The sequence below is a fragment of the Podarcis pityusensis genome, assembly GCF_964106645.2.
Source record: "Podarcis pityusensis genome assembly, chromosome: 17".
Classification (NCBI taxonomy): Eukaryota; Metazoa; Chordata; class Lepidosauria; order Squamata; family Lacertidae; genus Podarcis; species Podarcis pityusensis.
In genome coordinates, this window is record NC_138042.1 from 33,648,319 (window position 1) to 33,669,868 (window position 21,550).

The window sequence follows — 21,550 nt, forward strand, 5'->3', positions numbered from 1 at the left end:
TTGTGGAATTCCTCCCCTGGGAGGTCAGCTTGGCCCAGTCTTGCCTGTTTTTTAAGGTGGGCTGTAAAAACTTGTTTTGTTCTGCCTGGCTTTTTGATGCATTTATAGTTCTGTGGTTTTGTTATAATGATAGTCCTCTGCTGCTTTTAATTGGCGTTTTTGATATGTATTGTTTGTACTTGCTCTATGTTGCCTTGGAGACTCTTGTGGGCAGAAAAGCAATGCATACTTTTAATAAATAATAACAACTAAGATTTTTCTCTTGGAGACCAAGGATTGTTGTATCTATTAATCTGCAGACAAAGCAAACAGTTTGCTTACTGTCTCAGTGCATAGAAATGTCGTGCTCAAGGTCTCCATCTGCAGGATCTGCTAGTAATTTATCGTTGCTAGACTTTTCTAGGAGAGAAAAACAGCCTTTGCTTAAGAATGTAGCACATTTCTCTTAGTTTAGCTTTCTGGACTGCTTTAGTGACCCTGATACTAAAATGGTGCAAACATCTCTGGTACCTAGTAATAAATATTGGATATGTGGAAGGTACAGTTGAACCGAATTTTCACATATGCTCCATTTTATATTTTGACACCCATAATTTTAACTGTTAAATTTTTAGGTTTGGGTTTATAAGCGCCTCCAAACATGTGTGCCAGTAATACTCTTTTTTATAATTATTTGCATCTTCCCCCACTGTAAGCTATCCAGAAAACTCCAGTTTTAGGATCACATATAAATGTCATAATCTCATTTTCTCAATTGTCAAATAATAAATTCTGCCACATACTACTTCTCATACTGTCAGTGTTAAATTGAGATGGAAACTTGTTGGATGTCACAAGAATATTTGACGCCAAAATTCAAAGAACGTGAGGAACAAACCTCTTTTAGCTCCAGTCTTTACCATATCCATCTTCGCACAGGAACAATACTTTAAAGAAATATGTCCTAACTCTGTCTCCCTCAGTGTGTATCTTTGCCTTCTGTGAATTTTTTTTATCAATTTCTATGCCACCACATTTGTGTTCGTTTTCATGCAAAACTAACAGTGAATTTCAGTAGGGACAAATGTAAGGTTCTACATTTGGGCAGAAATAGCCAGCTGCACAGATATAAGATGGGGTTTACCTGGATTGCCATTAGTATATGTGAAAAGGATCTCAGGATCCTAGTAGGCCAGAGTAGTGTGATGCAGCAGCAAAAAAAGCTAATGCTATCCTTGGCTGCATCAACAGGAATATGGTATCCTGCTCAATGAAAGTAATCGTCCTGCTCTTATTCTACCTTGGTCTGACAACTCCTGGGGATCCTGTGTCCAATTCTGGGTGCCACAATTTCAGAAGGATATTGACAGGCTGGAATGTGTGCAGAGGAGGGTGACCAAGATGATCAAGAGTCTGGAAATCAAGCCTTTTGATGGAGTTTGGCATGTTTAGCCTGGAAAGGGGTCACATGGAAGATGGAGCAAGCCTGTTTTCTCCTACTCTGGAGGGTAGGAACTGAACCAGTGGAGTCAAGTTACAAGAAAGGAGTCCAGGTGAACATCAAGAAGAACTTTCCCCCAATATGTTATTCAAATTGGCACCCCTGTATATCACCTTGGATTCCACAACAGGTGCAAGAATTTTAGCTGGATAGCTCACTCACCCCAAGGTTGCAGGTTTGATCTCCTCCGTAAGGGGACAGCTGCATATTCCTGCATTGCAGGGCGTTGGGCTACATCAGGGTTTCCCAAATTTGGGTCTCCTGCTGTTTTTTTGACAACTAATCCCATCATCCCTGATCACTGATCCTGCTAGCTAGATATGATGGGAGTTGTAGCCCCAAAATAGCTGGAGACCTAAGTTTGGGAAACGCTGGCCTAGAGCATCAGGGTCCCTTCCAACGCTATGATTCTGTGACATTGGGTTCCGCTGCCCCTGTAGATCCTGCCACCTGAGGCAGTCACCTCACCTTGCTTCATGGGTGGGCTAGCCCATATTAACTTGGAAGGAAGTGAGCCTTCCCTCTGGCGCAGGGGTGCCCACTTGAATAAAATATATTTTTGGGGGGGGGGGGAGGAGATAAGCTCCGCCCCACACAAATGAGCACATGATGTGGCACATGCATACTATTTGAATGGCATTGTCCATCAACTTTGGAGGGGGAGGCACCCTCAAATATTTTATTGGATGGGGGGCAATGGGTCCTCGGCATCTAGGAATTGGCTCCTATGCTCTGACGGACTAAACTAGGTGCCAACTGCTATAAAATATTTGAGGAGTGCAGCTCCCCCCCTCAATATTGAGGGAGATTCCCATTCAAATGGGGCGGGTGGGTGGCATGCGATCGTTTATGCAGGCTTACATGCCCCTCCCCAGGGCCAGATTTAGGTTTGATAAGGCCCAAAGCCACTGAAGGTAATGGTGCCTTTTATATGTCAAGCTGTCCCTTGTCAACAACAAACTGCCCCCCTTTTTTGTGTTGAATATGGTCATTTATGGACCTAATATGTATCTCAAGCCATTTGCACATAACAAATAAGAGCCTACACAACACAAAACACTTGCTGTATGTAGGTTTTATTTTGTTTTTTTATCTTATATTTTGGAAATGTACATCCAGTTTTTTCTCCTTTAAATTTCTTGGGGGCCTCCAAGACAGTGGGGCCCTAAGCTGTAGCTTATTTACCTCATACGTAAATCTCCCCTGCCCCCCGCCCCCCAAATATTTTATTCAACTCCTGGTAGAGAGGACACCACTGTGGTGAGAGGGGAGCAATGCGGAGCGAGGCGGGAAGAGAGAGGGACTCCGACTCGGGACGGAGCAGGGGGAAAGTCCGGCCTAGCGGCCTCTGAGGGAGCGCCAGAACGCGCGCGGCGGGTGCGCGCCCTCCGCCGGCCGGCGCCCCTTCGCTCCCTTCCTTGGCCTGGGCGACGATGCCTCACGGCAGGGGCGGCGCCCTGAGCCGCCTCCTTCCTCCTCCTCCTCCTCCTCCTGCTGCTGACTATGGCGGGCAGCCTGCGGCAGGTCGCTCTGGTGGGGACGGCCGTTGCTGTCGCCGGCGGGGTCGCCTACGCGGTGTGGAGGAGCTATTTCCCCTCAGAAGCTGCTCGGGGGCTCGAGGAGCAACAGCAAGAGCAGCAGCCCTTACTCTGCTCTCAAGAAAGGGCCGCCCTGGGCTGCGCAAGGGCCCCCGAGAACCAGGTAAGCACATATATATATATATATAGCTAACCCAATGCGTTTTCCCCGATATATCTCGGAATTTTTTTAGGCCCGGTTCTCACGTGCAGCTAGCACGGAAGTTAGAACGCGTGTCTGGCCCTGCCTGCGCGCGTTTCAGGCTCGCCTGGGCGACATAAATCCCAGCGCACAGAAAGGGAAAGGCAGCATTACTCTATATAGACTTCTGCTTAGGTTTCTGTCGCGTGAGACTCTCCGTCCTACATTTCGAAAGAGGTGCAAGCCAGACGCGGGTGGGTCGCCTCCCGTGTGCGAGAATTACATTTGCCATCGTTGCACGAAATGCAGTCTAGACACTTGGAAGGTTTCACGCACACCCACAAATTTCCCTTTCATGGTTGTCGCTCCCCGTCCCCACCATAAAACTACTGTTTTTTGCGCGGGGAAGAGCAGTGTCAGGTCCTAGTTTGGGAAGATCTGCTGCTGCTTTTGCTGCTAATATTGTACTTTGGAGGGTTTAATTCCGCTACATTGTCTGCTTCACCTAGCTGGGAAAGAGGAAATGCTAGGCAGCGTGTCTGTTTTTGGAAGGAGGAGTGGCAAAAGTTGCAGGAACCGAAGATCGCTTTATCTGCTGAAGTTGAATGCACAGGTTGTCACAAACCTTCTTTAATTCAGTGAGATATGCTTCTGAATGAATGTGAATCTGATCCAGCTACGTTTATATCCCACTTTTTATCCAAGGAGCTTAAATTTTGCATCATTCTGCCCTTCTCACCTTTATTCTCCCAGCAACCCTATGGGGTAGGTTAGGTTGAAAGACAGTGACAGGCCCAAGGTCACCCTATGATTTGAACCCTTGTCTCCTAGGTCCTAGTCCAGCACTCTTAACGACTACACCAGGTTGGCTCTCTTGCAACTTCTGCTAATAAAAAAAAAGACCTATGTTTCTGTATCTGCCTGAGAGCCTTTGTAAAAAATAACAAAATGACTACACAAATGTGCAAATCCCATGTGGAGATTGTCATGCCTCTCCCCCGTGCAGTTTTTCTGCAGTTTCCTACATGCAGATTCAATCCAAGCAAAGATCCAGTGGTATCAGATGAAATGAGGTCATAAAGAGGGGTATTGTGGAAGCACAGAAGCTCATTTTATAAATTCAGTTTGTCAGCAGTCGCTGGCCTGGGCCACAAAAAAACACATTTGCAGTGACCAAACTTAGGAGCTTTTGTAAACTGAAAGAAAGTTTGTTGTTTTCTGGCTATCAAAGTTAGACAAATGTCTTAGCATAGCTACACAGGTGAGACCTGCAACAAAATGTTGCAGTGCATGCTCCTCCCTTCCTGAATTGCTCCTTTTCAGCATGCCAGCCAAGCCCTTTCCAGGATGCTATGAGCAGAAAATAGCTGAAGCACAACATTCAATTCCCATTCTAGTTTTCTGCTTATTTTTCTGATACTCAGCATTCCATGACTACTGAGCCTGAGTCTTCAATGACTATCTGGGGCTTTTGTCTACCTAAGGTTATTTTGTTTGTAAAACAGCAACTTTTGCAAACCTCTGTATTTCCCACTTGATTCTCCGCATTGCTATTCCAGTTATATACCTTTTGGCACACACTGCATTAGTTTGCTATTAGAGGGAGTAAGGGCAGGTGAGCTGGTAAAAAAATACCTGTTGATTGGTTTGCAGGGAAGAGGGGAAGAACCTAGCATAAAATAAGGGGCTAACTTCAATTTCTGGAAACATTTGGTAGCTTTTATAGTTCTCTTCATGTTCACTCTGATACTGAGGCATAAACATTGTGCTCTGCGGACTTCAGCGATGCTTTGAGGCCAGGGTTGGATTACACTAAAACCAGCAAGGTGGAATCCTATTAATGTCGTAGAGAGGAAAGAGATTAGAATAGAAACCCCCCTGAGGGTGGCTCTTCCACCTTGGCAGGAATCAGTTAAGGCAGGCAGAGCTGACTTGGTGATGATTCATGTTCAGCGGTTTTGTTCTTTGCAGATTGCGTCTTCCCTCCTTCCCTTTTCTTCCTCTGTCAACTAATCTTCTTACCACTGGATTAAAGATCTGCCCCAATGAAATGAAGTCACAGAAGATTAAATTTAGTTTAGTAACTTGGGGGGTCAGGTTACCACTGCTGTTGTGTTACATTAAAAAAAAAAAAAAACCCTCAAAAATTTTCCATTCCACCTTACTGCCCTTCCAGATATTTTCCCCCCACAGCTATATTTTACTAAATCATATACAGTGGTACCTCGGGTTAAGTACTTAATTCATTCCGGAGGTCCGTTCTTAACCTGAAACTGTTCTTAACCTGAAGCACTACTTTAGCTAATGGGACCTCCTGCTGCTGCCGCACCGCCAGAGCACTATTTCTGTTCTCATCCTGAAGCAAAGTTCTTAACCCGAGGTACTATTTCTGGGTTAGCAGAGTCTGTAACCTGAAGCGTATGTAACCTGAAGCGTATGTAACCCGAGGTACCACTGTACTGTAGTGACTTTCCCTTATTAACTTATTAACAGTTTCTCTTTTTTATGAAAGTAAAATCTTGCTGTTAGGCAGTTTGGTTGAAGAAATCAGGGTGGTTAAGGAAGCTCTGTTGCTTTCTGTTGTTATTGACAGTTATGGAGCCAGAAGGCATTTTACTGTTGCCTAATGTGAAATTTCCTTCTCATTTCCCCCTCTTTTCTGCCACACACAACCCCACCCTTGATGGCACCCCCCCAGGAAACATACAGTGCGTATGTCCATCTGGCCGGTATGTATCTCTGGCATGATCTGTTGGTTGTTTTGCCTTGTAGGATGTACCACCAAGTAAGCAAATCCTGGTTCTGGGTTTGGATGGAGCTGGAAAAACCAGTGTACTGCACTCACTAGCAACTAACCAAGTGAAGCGCAGCACAGCTCCCACGGAGGGCTTCAATGCCGTGTGTGTCAGCACAGAAGAAATGAAGATGGAATTCCTAGAAAGTAAGCATAGGTATCTAATGAGAAACATTTTTTTGCATCCTTTATTATAACGTTTTGCTTAAGGAGACTCCTCCTACTGGTAGCAGCTTTCTAAGATCTTGAGGAAGAGCCTTTTACATTGCTACCACCTGAGATCCTGTTGGTTATTTTAGAATGTCAGATATTGAACCTCAGAGTGTCTCCATGCAAATTGTGTCCTCTGTTGGCCCAAAAAACACTCTGACGATTAATTGCATCTGGAATTGATATAGTAAATAACCCTTGACTCTTTCATCTCAACTCTTTTCTGCATGGCAAATATACATGGCATGGCATTTGTTTGTGGAACTCTCTCCCCAGGGAAGTAGTTAGCGAAAATAGCACTTTATAAAAACAAATCCCAGACTTTTATCAACGTTAAATGACTATTTTCTTGCTGGATGTTTTTCTCCACAATTTTATGCTTTTTAAAATTATTTTTTATCTTACAATATTATTTAGGTGTTTATGAAATTTTAAACATTGTGAGCCAGCCTGAGTGGTGCTTTTGCAGTGGAAGAACAGAGTGTAAATGTTTTATGTATATAAAGATAGGTGCTGGGTCAGGAATACAAGAATGAAGAACTTATCAGAAAATGTCTGTTTGGTATAGTAACTGAATGGTTAATAAGTGAATGACAAAGGGAATGGATATGATCTGTCTAAAGACTAATATGAGATACAAGACCTCAAAACTGTCCACTAAAAAGAAGTCCCAAATTAATTGAGTGCCCTGGTTTGCACATGACACTAAGACATGCTTTGTTTATCAGATCATGAGCTAACCGCAAGTTGTCCCCCAGCCAGTCAAACAAATAATGAAAGCATGTTTTGTTTTTTAGCTTCATGCCTTTGCAGCTTAATAAGCATCTGGAATGGGGTGGCCAAACAAATCATAATTAAGGAAGAATGCTGGGTTCACAAACAATGCCAATCCATAGTGAAGACAAATCAAAATTCAAACAGCAACCACTGACTTCATATGGTGGTTATCTGGCAGTAAATTAACCATACTTAAGCTGCTAGGCAGGAGATCAGGCTTATCAAAGAAAGCATGGTTTGATAAACAACAGCCATGGCCTAATGTTTTGAGTGAATGCGTACTGCATTCAGTATTTTCCTGCAGCTATATGTATTGTAAGAGATGACGGGTGGTGGTGGGAAACTGTTCAGGGAATTTGTCCCTTAAGTTTTTTATGAATTCCTGAGTCCCCCCCCCCCAAAAAAAACCATTTGAAAGCAGATGTTCCAGGAATACAGACAAGGGTTTGATGAACAATTGGGGGCTTTAATTTGCAAGTTTGCTGAGTCATTGTCTTCCTTCTCTGTTGACTTGCAGTTGGAGGCAGTGAGTCTTTACGGGACTATTGGAAGAAGTACTTGCCAAGAATCCTGCTACTAATCTATGTTGTGGACTCAGCAGATCATAAACGCTTGCCTGTTGCAAAGAAGCTTCTGCATCAGTTGGTCCAGAGTAACTCCACCTTACCTCTTATGATTCTAGCCAATAAGCAGGTAAATGTGAACTGTAGAACTTGGAGTAAAATTTGTAGTTTTGTCTTTTGAAAGTGTGTCATTGTAGAATGTACATGGCTCCCCTGGGGGACAATTTCTAAGCTGATCCATTGTGAGTTGTGCATCTCAGTTTCTGGTAATAACAGAGTTTCACTTTGGTGTCTTGCACACAAAGACTGAGACTCTTTTGTTTAGCAAGCTTCACCTTTCTTTCTATCCCTGCTTCCTCTTTTATTTTGTTGGTGGTTTGTGCTCCTTGCTTTAATACCTTACTAGGATAGGTGGCCCTGTGGGTTAAACCACAGAGCCTAGGACTTGCCGATCAGAAGGTCGGTGATTCGAATCCCCGTGACGGGGTGAGCTCCCATTGCTCGGTCCCTGCTCCTGCCAACCTAGCAGTTCGAAAGTACGTCAAAGTGCAAGTAGATAAATAGGTACCGCTCCGGCGGGAAGGTAAACGGCGTTTCCATGCGCTGCTCTGGTTTGCCAGAAGCGGCTTAGTCATGCTGGCCACATGACCCAGAAGCTGTACGCTGGCTCCCTCAGCCAATAAAGCGAGATGAGCGCCTTAACCCCAGAGTCGGTCACGACTGGACCCTTTACCTTTTTAGGATAGGTTGTTTTTGTTGTAATCAATTTAAATCCTGCCGTTCCTCCCAAAGTTCAAGGTGGCAAACCACATCCATTTTTTAAAAAATGTTTTTAAAAATTCTGAAAGCAGTTACAATAAAAAATAGCATTCTAAAATCAGTTTTAAACATTCTTCATCCAGTCATCTCAGGGTTGCTAGCATTAGTGTCTTTCAGCCATCAAATGCCTGGGTATGCCTCGGCATATTTTCAAATTATTTGTAAAAGTTAATAGTGAGGGAGATAGGCACACCTTGTCAGAGAGAGCATTCTACGAACAGGGAACCACCATTGAAAAGGCCCTGTCATGGGTCACGGCCAGCTGGGTAGTGGGAGCACCACTAACAAGGTCTCAATTGCCAATTGCAGGGTCCAGGATGGTTGATATTGCTAGCATTCCAAATGTGCCATTTTCTAATGGGGTCACAATGTGCTCTTTGTTCTGCAGTTCTCCAGGTAGCAGGTGTTACTTTGAAGAAAACACGGATAGGTAGATTAAGGTATAAACTTTTCCATTTCTCTTGGACAGGATATTGAAGGTGCATACTGTATCACAGACATTCATGATGCTTTGGCATTATCTGAAATTGGAGATGAGAGAAAGATGTTCCTGATCGGGACTCATGTGGCAGAAGATGGCTTCGAGATCTCTTCCAGCTTGAAAGACACACGGGAACTGATTGCACAGCTGGTGTCAGAAGTTGTGTGATGGAAACTGGAATAGGGTACCATGTTAGGACCTAGAGTATTCCTGTCTTGCCAGCTTGCAGCCATAAATAGAGCTATTTTAAATTCAGATTTTATGGTGGTGGTGGTGATTCCTTGGGTATGGAATTGCAGTGAAGATGATTTCAAAGTCGTGAGGAACCTTGTGGTTTAAGTTGTAAAAGTAGAGTATGTGTGTCTTTGAAAAACCACCCTGTTTTAAACACGTGGAAAGAAAATGGGATTATTGGACACTCCCAAGTTAAGACGCCAAATACTGTATAGACAACTGCTGTTGCCATCAGTTGAGGCTCTGTTGTGTGGTGGTTTATACTGAATGAGAGGCTGACTTATGGAAAAGCAGCACAAATTTACATAGGAAGGTGATTTTGCTCAGAACGTAGATCTACAATCCAAAGAACTAGTTGTGTGTACCCTGACACAGGGAGGCACTGGGTTTCATGTTTCTGAAGAACTTCATGTATGTTTTCTCTTAGGCTCACTTTCTTAATCAGAAGGATTTTTAAAAAATCAGTGTAAGAGATTTTCCTATTCTTTTGATTCTGCAACACTTTCACTATTCTTTTTCTTCTTTCTGATATGTAGATTGAGAGTATTATAGCCTCTTTTTAAAGAGGGTTTTGACATAAAATTGTTCATTCAGAGAACCATGAGACTTCCCAGTTCACTCACCTGTTTTCTTTGCCATGATGAAGGGAGTGAGAGAGAGCGGGAGATACCACAACCCCTTCATGGTCTCTGCAGAATAATCCCAGGGAGGAACACTATCTAACAGAACCACTGTCCTTAACCCTTAGTATTTTCCTGCTTTTGTTAACTAGTAGTACTGGGGAAATCTAGACAAAGACAGAATGAATTGTTGGACTTTTCTTGTAGTCTACATACTTTAGTGTGGCCCTTTTGGCCAGTTGATCTGAGTGGAGCCGGTGAGTCAGTTAATTAGCTAACTGGCCATTTTTCTCTGCACTGATATACAGAAGGGAGGGCATTCTTGCTTTTTGATTGAGACTCAGGGGAGGACTTTTTACAAGGATTTCTAATTCTTTGCCAGCTCTGTGGCAAGAGGACAGGAAGAGCCATTTCAGGGAGAGAGAGCAGAGACAGTGGCAAAGGGATACTCTTTCCTCTGTTGAGAGCTCCAGGGGATGAGAATGGAGGAAGCAGAATTGCCAGCCCAGCTTGCTTGACCTCTCAATTTATTCTGGGCTGCATTGGGCAGGGGACATCATGCCACTTTTATTTACTAATCAGGGCTCAATGAACTTTTGTTTGAAATCTTGGATCTGCTGCCATCACATATAATTTCACCCTGAAAATGGTAGCTTCCCCGCTCATAGGTCCAAAACAGTGTTATCAGGTGCCAGGATTAGTAAAACAAAATTCATGTCTCCCTCCCCCTCCCCCTGCTTAATACATTTCTCAGGTGATGTTAATGCAGACCAACCTGTATTGACAGTGACAAGATAAGGAAAACTACTTAAATACTGCACCTCTTATTACACTGAAGGAAATACTGTGTGTACCTATATCCCTATTGCTATAGATGCCTTTCAATGTTTTTGTTAACAGTAGAAATTGTACAGATGTTTTCTAGCAATGTCTCTCCTCCAGTTGTATGCTGAAGCACTTCCGTTATATAAAGACAGAATATTTTTATTCTACTTTGCTGTCTTGGCTTAATTAACATTGTCATGGTGTTTGCGATGCCCCTTCTGATTACCTGTAGTTCCCCTTCCCCACTAAGATGAGAGAGAGAGGTATGCCCTCAAAAGTTAGGGGAAGAGGAAATTATTGGTATGCCTTTTGCACCAGTTGGTGGATCTCAGAGTTCTAGTTGAGGGGGGAAATCCCACAAACCTGAAGTCTGCCCATTCATGGAGTGCAATATATGATCATTACGCTACTTTTACTGGTAACCAACAGGGTTGCTCTTATTCAATCACAAGCAGAAAACACTGGTCCAGATTCTTCAGTGCCACATTTCTCTGTAAACATAGGTAAAGGTAAAGGGACCCCTGACCATTAGGTCCAGTCGTGACCGACTGGGGTTGCGGTGCTCATCTCGCTTTATTGGCCGAGGGAGCCAGCGTACAGCTTCCGGGTCATGTGGCCAGCATGACTAAGCTGCTTCTGGCGAACCAGAGCAGCTCACAGAAACGCTGTTTACCTTCCCGCTGGAGCGGTACCTATTTATCTACTTGCACTTTGACGTGCTTTCGAACTGCTAGGTTGGCAGGAGCAGGGACCGAGCCACGGGAGCTCGCCCCGCCGCAGGGATTCGAACTGCCGACCTTCTGATCGGCAAGTCCTAGGCTCTGTGGTTTAACCCACAGCGCCACCTGTGTCCCTTCTGTAAATATAACTGCCATCAAAAGTTTGTGAGCTCACAGGTCTCTGTAAGACAGGGTGGTTTTTGGTTTTTTTAGTGGTGGTGATCAGTGTTGTATTCTTTGAACTCAACAAAACGTACATCCACTTGCCTAAGGTGTCCCCTGCAGTATGTAGAAACCTTTGCCTTATTTTTGGGTAGCCCCATTTTGCTTCCAAACTGATAGGCACCCAGCCACCTGAGTTAGATGGTGTTGAACCGTCAAACAGAATGTTATAATGTACCCTCCCTCCTACAAGGTGCTCCTATTTAGGGTTCCAGGCCATTTCCTCAAGAGCATTCCTGCATGCACACACCATTTCTCCCTTTCCCAGCTGTTACTGCACATTCTACTACTACCCTAAATCAGTATTTTTGGTTAACCGCTACCCTTAGGTTTTATTATTATTATTATTAAAATACGTTTGCTGTTCCTACAAACTTCAAGGTTACCCTGAACATGCTGATACCTCCCTCTTGTTTCTCTCTGCCTCCTTGTTGACTCCAGTCCTGTCAACATTCATCACCTGTGTTTGCTGTCAAGTTTCATCAGCTTTTGATGGAATGGAGATGACAGATTTGTATCACTACATGTGTTAATCATCTTATCAGTGCTGTGTCAGCATATTAATCCCCACTGCAATTATATATTTTTATGTAATTATCACTACCTCTCTTTTTTGCATTTTGTTTCCCTCTGACCTGCTTATTTTTTGCCCAACCCCTTCACAACTATGTGTGTGTGTATATGCCTGTCAATTTAGGATTACATTTCATGCATCTGATGTTCTGGACTCCATTCCACAACAGCTTATGCCGTAATAAATTCCATAGCCTTCAAGGTACCACAAGACCATTTATTGTTCTTGTCTCCAGTATCATTTCTCGTCCCCTATGATCCCATCTGTACTATATCCTATCACTTTAAACTGTTGTGGCTTCCCCCACAAAATCCTGGGCAGTGTGGGTTGTTAAGGGTGCTGAGAGTTTGTTAGGAGACTCCCATTTCCCTCAGAGAGCTACAGTTTCTGGAGCAGTTTAGCAGTCAATCTCTCTTCCTAGGAAACTGGGAATTGTAACTCTTTGCAAGCTACAGGGGCCTCCTAGCAACTCTCAGCCGACTTAGAACACAGTACTTCCCAGAACTCTTTGGAGGGGAAGCCATGGCAGTTTAAGTGGTATGAAAGTGCTTTAAATGTATAGTGCATATGCGGCCTATTTATACACTCTCATTTACTCAGCATCCAGTGTGCCCCCACCACTGTATTCAACACAAAGTCATGTAATAGCAGCACACAATCACAGACAAAATAGGAAATGGGGAGGGCTTTATAAAGATACCATTGAAGGACAAAGGTGGCAATGTTACTTAGCCAGCTGATCCACCCGCCTCTCCTGACTCTCTCATCTGAACTGGTTCCTGTCTCCTTGGGCGCAGCCCACAAGCACCTTTTCTGTTCTTGAGCAGCTTGCATTTATTTCAGCGAGACACGTGGCGCAGACTATGCTGGTGCGGCCTTTGCCAAAGCAGTACCAGTTGTAGCTCAAAACACCTGGTGGGCACCCAAGTTGCGAAAGGCTGCCCTTGTGGATTATACCGATTGTTCCCTCCCAGAACTTCGGAGCAAAATCCAAGGCGTAGGGGTCATTGAAACTGAATTGAAAGCCTCCACAGGGTGGAGAAAAATCTCTTTATTTTAAAAAGTCCAAAAGCTATACAGTGGTACCTCAGGTTAAGTACTTAATTCATTCTGGAGGTCCGTTCTTAACCTGAAACTGTTCTTAACCTGAAGCACCACTTTAACTAATGGGGCCGCCTTCTGCCGTGCCGCCGGAGCACGATTTCTGGTCTCATCCTGAAGCAAAGTTCTTAACCCGAGGTACTATTTCTGGGTTAGCGGAGTCTGTAACCTGAAGCGTATGTAACCTGAAGTGTATGTAACCCGAGGTACCACTGTAATGTCAGGGAAAAGGGTCCAGCCTAGTGATTCTCCTCTCATACCATTTTATGTGCAGGAAGGTTTATCTGTGAGGAAGGAAGCATTCCCACATGCACCTTCATATTAACATACACGCAAGCAACACTACAGTTGACAATAATTTGGTCGATATAAAATCAAGAGCATCTTCCACCCAGTATCTTGCTTGTGCTCAAACCTTCAACATAGCATGCAAATCCAGCTAGCCAAATGCAATGCTATGCACAAGGTCAACATTTGTCCCCAGTTGGACCAGGCTGAGCAACGTTGCTACTGGGGAGAGGGTAGAGCAGTAATGGCTCTAGGTTTTGGGGGGGGGGGCATTCAGCAAGATGACTTTAGTTGGTGAAGGGGGGGCTCTTCCTGCGTGCTTGCCCTTTCGCCCTGGGCCCAACCCCCAGCTGCCAAGGGGTCAGTTTCCATTGCAACATCTCTCCTTCGAAGAACACGTGAACAGGGAGTGGGAGCAAGGAGGAGGGGCAAGGTCAGGAGACCCTGGTGGTCTACCATGTCTGATGCTGACCCTTGAAGCAAGCATCATATTCACTCAAAAGTTAATAGGTGCTGACATGCTGTGCAAGAAACTTGCCCTCCCAGTATGGTTACAGTTGGCCGGATTTAGGTTTGATGAGACCCTAAGCTACTGAAGGTAAAGGTAAAGGGACCCCTGACCGTTAGGTCCAGTCGTGAACGACTCTGGGGTTGCGGCACTCATCTCGCTTTATTGGCCGAGGGAGCCAGCGTACAGCTTCCGGGTCATGTGGCCAGCATGACTACGCCACTTCTGGCGAACCAGAGCAGCACATGGAAACGCCGTTTACCTTCCTGCCGGAGCGGTACCTATTTATCTACTTGCACTTTGACGTGCATTCAAACTGCTAGGTCGGAAGCAGGGACCGAGCAACGGGAGCTCACCCCGTGGCGGGGATTCGAACCGCCGACCTTCTGATCGGCAAGTCCTAGGCTCTGTGGTTTAACCCACAGCACCACCCGCATCCCACTACTGAAGGTAATGGGGCCCTTTATGTGTCCAGCTGTCCTTTGTCAACAACAAATTGTCGCTGTTTTTTGTATTGAATATATGCTATATCGTCATTTATGGACTGAATAGGTATCTAAAGCCATTTGTCCATGCAGAATGTAGGGACCCTATAGAAATGAGCAAACCAGTGATATTTTAGGGAGCAGGCTAGCAGGTGGGGCCCATTACTTGCACCACAGGAGCCTACACAACACAAAACACTGTTGCTGTGTGTAGGTTTTATTTGTTTTTTATCTTATATTTTGGAAATGTACATCCAGTTTTTTTCCCCCTTTAAATTTTTTGGGGGTCCCCAAGAGAGTGGGGCCCTAAGCTATCGCTTGTTTAGCTTATAGTAAATCCGGGCACTGGTTACAGTACGTGTTTTAAGTTGAAGGCAAGTCCTGCTCACTTCAGTGAGGCTTCCTTGGGAGGTTTTTAAGGAGAGGTTGGATGGCCATCTGTCATGGATGCTTTAGCTGAGATTCCTGTATGGCATGGGGTTGGACTAGATGATCATCAGGGTCCCTTTCCAACTCTTTTTCTGATTCTATGTGTAAGGTCATAACTTTTATATGCCTGTTGTCTTTGTCCATGGAGTTTTCTTGGCAGGGATACTGGAGTGGCTTGCTGGTATGGAAGTGAGAGCTGGACCATAAAGAAGGCTGATCGCGGAAGAATGGATGCTTTTGAATTCTGGCGCTGGAGGAGACTCTTGAGAGTCCCACGGACTGCAAGAAGATCAAACATGTCCATTCTGAAGGAAATCAGCCCTGAGTGCTCACTGGAAGGAAAGATCCTGAAGCTGAGGCTCCAAGACTTTGGCCACCTCATGAGAAGAGAAGACTCCCTGGAAAAGACCCTGATGTTGGGAAAGATGGAGGGCACAAGGAGAAGGGGACGACAGAGGACGAGATGGTGGGACAGTGTTCTTGAAGCTACCAGCATGAGTTTGAGGAAACTGCGGGAGGCAGTGGAAGACAGGAGTGCCTGGCCTGCTCTGGTCCATGGGGTCAAGAAGAGTCGGACACGACTAAACGACTAAACAACATTTGTAAGGTAATCAGAGAAGATAAAGCAGTCGGAGCGCCCTCTGGCGGCTGGCTAAGCGCATGGCGGCCATTGCAGAAGGCCCGGAGGGAGCGAGGGCTAGAAGCGCGTGAGTCGCTGGTTACCCGGGCAACCGAAACAAACAGGGGCGCGCCGGCAGAGCGCGTGCGTGTCTTTTCTCTCTCTTTTTTTTGCAGCGGGGAGATCTAGAAGAGGCGCCTTCAGTGCAGGATGGTGCAGGCAGAGGAAGGTGCGTGAAAAGAAGACTCCGCAGAGCCGCAGTTCCTTCCGGGAGAAAATTCTGGCACCTGGAGGAGTTTGCCTCTGCGCATATGCAGAGTGCATATCCTCTCTTAAGAGAGCAACGTTGTTGTTTGAAAAAAACGGCTTAAAGGGGGTGTGTTTTGTGAGCATTTGCAGAGCGCGCTCTGTTTCCAACTTTCTCAGCCAATCGCTCGGAGCAGGAGCAGAAAGTTCCCTTCTCTTTTTGGAAATATTTCCGTTTTATCGGAAGGAAAGTAGAAGAATACAACGGAAACAATGTGGGCGAGAAAGAGACCAGGCTGGTGTTTGTAGAGGAGGGGATGAGATACTTTCCCCTTTCTTTCCACATCTGCCCAGGATGCTACTGAGAGAGAGAGCCAGGGTAGTGGCCAGATACAAAAGAGGACAATGTCCTTGTAATACGTGTGCGGAAGTAGTAGTAGTAGTAATAATAATAATAATAATAATAATAATAATAATAATAATTCAAAGTAAGGTGCAAGTCAGGTAATCCAAATCCTGTCCCATGAAAGTTGTCACTTCTCATTGTACAGAATTTCTAAAATAAAAACAACAGCCTCATCCCAGTATACCTGAAGGAGCACCTCCAACTCCATCACTTAGCCCAGACACTGAGGTCTACCTTCGATGGTCTTCTGGTGGTTCCCTCACTACGAAGTGTGAAGTTACAGGGAACCAGGCAGAGGGCCTTCTCGGTAGTGGCACCCTCCCTGTGGAACGCCCACCCTTCAGATGTCAAGGAGATGAAGAACTACATAACCTTTAAAAGACATCTGAGAGCAACCCTGTATTGTGAAGTTTTTAATGTGTGATGTTTTATTATATTTATTATGGGTTATTGGGTTGTTGTTTTCATTTTGATTATATATTTTGTGGTTTTGTGTTCTGGTTTTGTTCTGTGAGCCGCCCTGAGATGTCTGGGTATAGGGTGGTACAGTCATACCTCGGGTTACAGACGCTTTGGGTTGCGCAATTTCGGGTTACGCACTGCACCGAACCCGGAAGTACTGGAACGGATTACTTCCAGGTTTCGGCGCCTGCGCATGTGCAGAAGCACCGAATTGCGACTCGCGCATGTGCAGACGCAGCACTGCGGGTTGCGAACGTGCTTTCCGCACGGATCATGTTCGCAACCCGAGCATCCACTGTATATAAATTCAATAAATAAATAATAAGCAATAATAATATATATGCTTTAAGTCGCCCAGAGTGGCTGGAGAAACCCAGCCAGATGACCTGGGTATAAGTAATAAAATTATTATTATTATTAATTATTTATTTATTTATATGCTCCCTATCTGACCGGGTTGCCCCAGCCACTCTGGGCAGCTCCCAACAGAATATTAAAAACACAATAAAGCATCAAACATTAAAAACCTCCTGATTTCAGCTGGTGTAGGTGTATCTGGGGCAGTGTGCGAATTCAAAAGGTAGAATTGCGTTCTGGCAGTGTACCCTGGTTCTCATTCCGATACCCTGATATTCAAGGGAGATGCTGGGTTGCCGGCAGTCGCAACACGCAAAATGCCAAAGCCATCGCTTTGCTGGAACAAAGTAACCTTTAATTAGGTGGAAAAACTCCTTGTTAGTTAAAAGTCAATGCACAGGGAGCATTTGTTCTGCATGTAATTGCTGGTAATTTGAGGTTTGAGTGCGCAGGTTGCAGACATTAAAACCCACCTGCTCTTTCTGCTTCCATTGCAGTTTCTCTCCCTGGTTTTCAATCAGGTGAAAGGTAAGAGAGAACTTCCAGGGCCTCTGTGGTTATCTGCTGCAAATTCTGTAACCATCGCTCGCTTTCTCCTTGACTGCAGCTTCTTAGACGAGCTTTCTGCTGAGTGTGATTTTAATTGATGCTTGAGACATGCATTTTACAATATCCGGCCTGCAAGATATTTCAGCAACCCTAGAAAACAAAAATGAGAGGAGAGCAGAACTCACGCATTATAACCCCACCTGTAACTTCTACATATTAATGACGTTGGGCAAAGTATATGAATAATGATTTCACTTTTTTTCTTTCCCAACAAAATCTTACTCGATGCCTGTTATTAGCAATATATTGTTTTTGAAGTTGAGCCCTCCCGATCTACTGTTGCACCAGCCACAAAACTTGTGGCACCTTTTTAAAGCATTTATTTACATTTGTATCCCATCTCTCCTCCATAGAGCTGAAAGCAGAGTATGTGGTTCTCTTTTCCCATTTTATTCTCAGCGCAATCTGAAGGGAAGAGTAGGCTGAGTAGACACAAAGTCACTCAGCTCTCTTCGTGGCTGACAGGGTCTTCCCAGTCCTATTATTCTGTGCTAATCTGTGTTTTTAAGAGACGCGGGTGGCGCTGTGGGTTAAACCACAGAGCCTAGGACTTGCCGATCAGAAGGTCGGCGGTTCGAATCCCTGTGACGGGGTGAGCTTCCATTGCTCGGTCCCTGCTCCTGCCAACCTAGTAGTTCGAAAGCACGTCAAAGTGCAAGTAGATAAATAGGTACCACTCCAGCGGGAAGGTAAATGGCATTTCCGTGCGCTGCTCTGGTTTGCCAGAAGCGGCTTAGTCATGCTGGCCACATGACCCGGAAGCTGTACACTGGCTCCCTCGGCCAATAAAGCGAGATGAGCGCCGCAACCCCAGAGTCGTCCGCGACTGGACCTAATGGTCAGGGGTCCCTTTACCCTTTACCTTCAATCTGTGTTTATCTCTCCTGTAGCAGCCGATTGTCCATGGAGGTGGGAGGAGGGACAAAGGCAGGTGATGATACTGGCTATGATACTAGATTTTCATTGGGGTGTAGTCCTGGGGAAGAATGCATATGACAAATAGCAAATAAACCCGGGAGGGCTTCATGTATCAAGCAAGAAAAGGGTGTGTCTGAATTCTCCTGTCAAAGTAATTATCTGACAGTATGTTTAGGTTTGGCTCTCTTCTAATGCACTCCCTCCCCATTTACACTGTCCCACATAAGAAAACAAGAACATCTGCAGATAAATTCAGTGGGGCTCACTCCCGGTTTAGCAGGCATATTGCAGCTTTACTTTCTCTATTATGTATGTCAGGCTGATAGCTCAGTCAGAACCGTAGCTGTCAACTTTTCCCTTTTCTCGTGAGGTATCCTATTCGGAATAAGGGAATTTGCCTTAAAAAAGGGAAAAGTTGACAGCTATGGTCAGAACAGTTTGAGACTCTTCGTCTGAGGGTTGTGCGTTCTAGCCCCACCTTGCAGGGTGCTGGGCCTCCTCGAACCCACAACCCTACAATTCTGTGATTCTATACTCCTTAGTAACATTCTAGGACTGCCTGTGCACCTAAGCCCAGTCACAAAAACTGCTTTATATCTTTCAACTTCTAGGTGTTGGATTGTACAGCAATGATGGAAGCAAACCTGGAAGCAAATCAGGAAGGAATAGGAAAAAGGTATCTGTTTACATACAGAGTTTTGGAGCTATCTTGGCCAGTTTTGTGGTTCTAGATTACCCCAGTTTGTCATTACTAGCACGTCAACAATCTGTGCTAGGATCGCCACACAGTTTCTGCCTGACTGGGCTAAGTACAGCCAAATATCTGGCTAGAGGGCAGCCAGCAAAATAGGAGCCTGGTCACCTGCAAATCCTTTGAAGAAAGTTGACTGTAGGAAGGGTATTTTTTTAAAAAAATTGTCGGGATCTGTCAGAGATAGAACCACAGAACTTATCCATAGCTGGGTCTTAGTCTCTAGTTGGGGCTGCCTGTACTTTTGCCTTGTGTGCTTGTTGTTGTTGTTTAGTCGTTTAGTCGTGTCCGACTCTTCGTGACCCCATGGACCAGAGCACGCCAGGCACTCCTGTCTTCCACCACCTCCCGCAGTTTGGTCAAACTCATGCTGGTAGCTTCGAGAACACTGTCCAGCCATCTCGTCCTCTGTCGTCCCCTTCTCCTTGTGCCCTCCATCTTTCCCAACATCAGGGTCTTTTCCAGGGAGTCTTCTCTACTCATGAGGTGGCCAAAGTATTGGAGTCATCTTCAGGATCTGTCCTTCCAGTGAGCACTCAGGGCTGATTTCCTTCAGAATGGAGAGGTTTGATCTTCTTGCAGTCCATGGGACTCTCAAGAGTCTCCTCCAGCACCATAATTCAAAAGCATCAATTCTTCGGCGATCAGCCTGCCTTGTGTGCTACAGATGTGCAATATCAGCCTCTGTGATTGATGGACGGTCTCAATTACAAGGAAATCCTAGATCCTTGATCTCCCCACCTTGCCAGGTCAACAGCTACTCTCAGCAAGACTGTGGGATGGAGAACGCCCCACCCACACCAGGTCTGGTCCCTGACTGCGCTGTACTTAACTTCCCTGCCTTTTTAACAAACTGCTGAAAAGGGAGGGAACGCAGAGCTTTCTCATTCTCTCTTTCTCTCTTGGTATTTACTCTCCTGCCCCTGTCTGTCAAGAAAACATCATCATAAGCCCTGCTTGGTTGGGAGGCTGATTGCTTATAAAAAGTGCCTTAGCTTGTCCTGGCTTGAAGAAAAGGCCTATCGCCTCAGGTGCAAAGGTGCCTCTCAATGAAGCCTTTGCCTAGGAGCAAGTTTTGTACATGACGGAATGACTTTGGAGTTCAAATGTAATTAGCTAAGTCCATTATCGGGTGGTTGGGGTTTTTTTTTGCATCAAATCAACATAATAACCTGTCATCTTCTTGTCAGTTTTCTGTAAGTGTTCTCAAGGCAGAGCAGTAGGAACAGGGAAGTAGGAATACAGGAACCCCCAAGACTCCAGCCTGCTTCTGGAAATGCAAATAATAAAAATAAAACAGAATAAGCTCTTTGACTGGAATTCTAATAAGAACATTTTGCATAGACTGTCTGGTGTTCTGATCCCAAACATTTGCACTGGTATAATAGGCTTGCAGGTGACGCGGGTGGCGCTGTGGTCTAAACCACTGAGCCTCTTGGGCTTGCCGATCAGAAGGTCGGCGGTTCGAATCCCCACGACGGGGTGAGCTCCCGTTGCTCGGTCCCAGCTCCTGTCAACTTAGCAGTTTGAAAGCACGCCAAAAAGTGCAAGTAGATAAATAGGTACTGCTCCGGCGGGATGGTAAAGGGCGTTTCCGTGCACTGCTCTGGTTTCGGTGTTCTGTTGCACCAGAAGCGGCTTAGTTATGCTGGTCACATGACCTGGAAAAACTGTCTGCAGACAAACACCAGCTCCCTCGCCTGTAAAGCAAGATGAGCGCCGGAACCCCAGAGTCGTCCGCGACTGGACTTAACTGTCAGGGGTCCTTTACCTTTTTTTAATATGCTTGCACTCTTGCTTGCCTGGGTGGAGGTCTCTGTGTGTGGAAATGCCTGGTTTTTGCCTGGTTAGAATGTAGGAAATTGTACAAACGTAAGAGTCACATTGTTCGCCACACCGACTTTGGTTTCTGGCCACACTCGCCATGTGGTGTCCCAGAAAGGGAATGCGGAAAAGAAAGGTTTCTTATCCCTGGCAGGGAACTTACACTTTATGCACGGTGGTTTTATCCACCTATGTGTTTCTTGTTTGTTTTGCAACTGTACAAGTTTTCAGTTCCAGGTTGGAAGAGCTTGCAAAACCAAAGGAGATCAAAGACGTGTGGAACTTTTTCCGGTAAGATTGTGTGGCTTCATAAAGGATGTGAATCACAATAAGAATTATTCGCATTTGGCACCGTAACGTGCTCATTGTCATAGGCCTCATCTGCATTATGCATTTAAAGTGGTTTCATACCACTTTTATTCCCTCAAAGAATTCTGGGAACTGTGGTTTGGCCTCACAGAGTCCCCTGGGAAGAGGGATTGAGCATTAAGACTTGTTCTTCAAAGTGAG

General features: G+C 45.2%; 2 protein-coding genes across 5 annotated transcripts in view; both read left to right on the plus strand.

Annotated features, from left to right (window-relative positions):
- Positions 1 to 2,859: 2,859 nt before the first annotated feature.
- On the plus strand, positions 2,860 to 10,689 carry ARL9 (ARF like GTPase 9). Its single transcript, XM_080987026.1, has 4 exons — positions 2,860 to 3,181; positions 5,972 to 6,140; positions 7,498 to 7,673; positions 8,832 to 10,689. Exons 1-4 carry the CDS (start codon positions 2,984 to 2,986, stop codon positions 9,009 to 9,011), a joined length of 723 nt encoding a protein of 240 aa, XP_080843152.1. The 5' UTR covers positions 2,860 to 2,983; the 3' UTR covers positions 9,012 to 10,689.
- Positions 10,690 to 15,568: 4,879 nt separating this feature from the next.
- The window catches only part of SPMAP2L (sperm microtubule associated protein 2 like), a 28,400-nt gene continuing 22,418 nt past the window's right edge, over positions 15,569 to 21,550 (plus strand). For 2 of the 4 annotated variants that reach the window (XM_080986974.1, XM_080986977.1), the window contains exons 1-4: positions 15,569 to 15,696; positions 17,436 to 17,466; positions 19,077 to 19,141; positions 21,272 to 21,331. In XM_080986974.1, coding sequence (XP_080843100.1) covers positions 19,095 to 19,141; positions 21,272 to 21,331 — 107 coding nt within the window. In that variant the 5' untranslated portion in view covers positions 15,569 to 15,696; positions 17,436 to 17,466; positions 19,077 to 19,094. Of the gene's footprint in view, positions 15,697 to 15,723; positions 15,840 to 17,435; positions 17,467 to 19,076; positions 19,142 to 21,271; positions 21,332 to 21,550 lie in introns of those variants that run through there. The other 2 variants (XM_080986975.1, XM_080986976.1) reach the window with 2 other exon arrangements.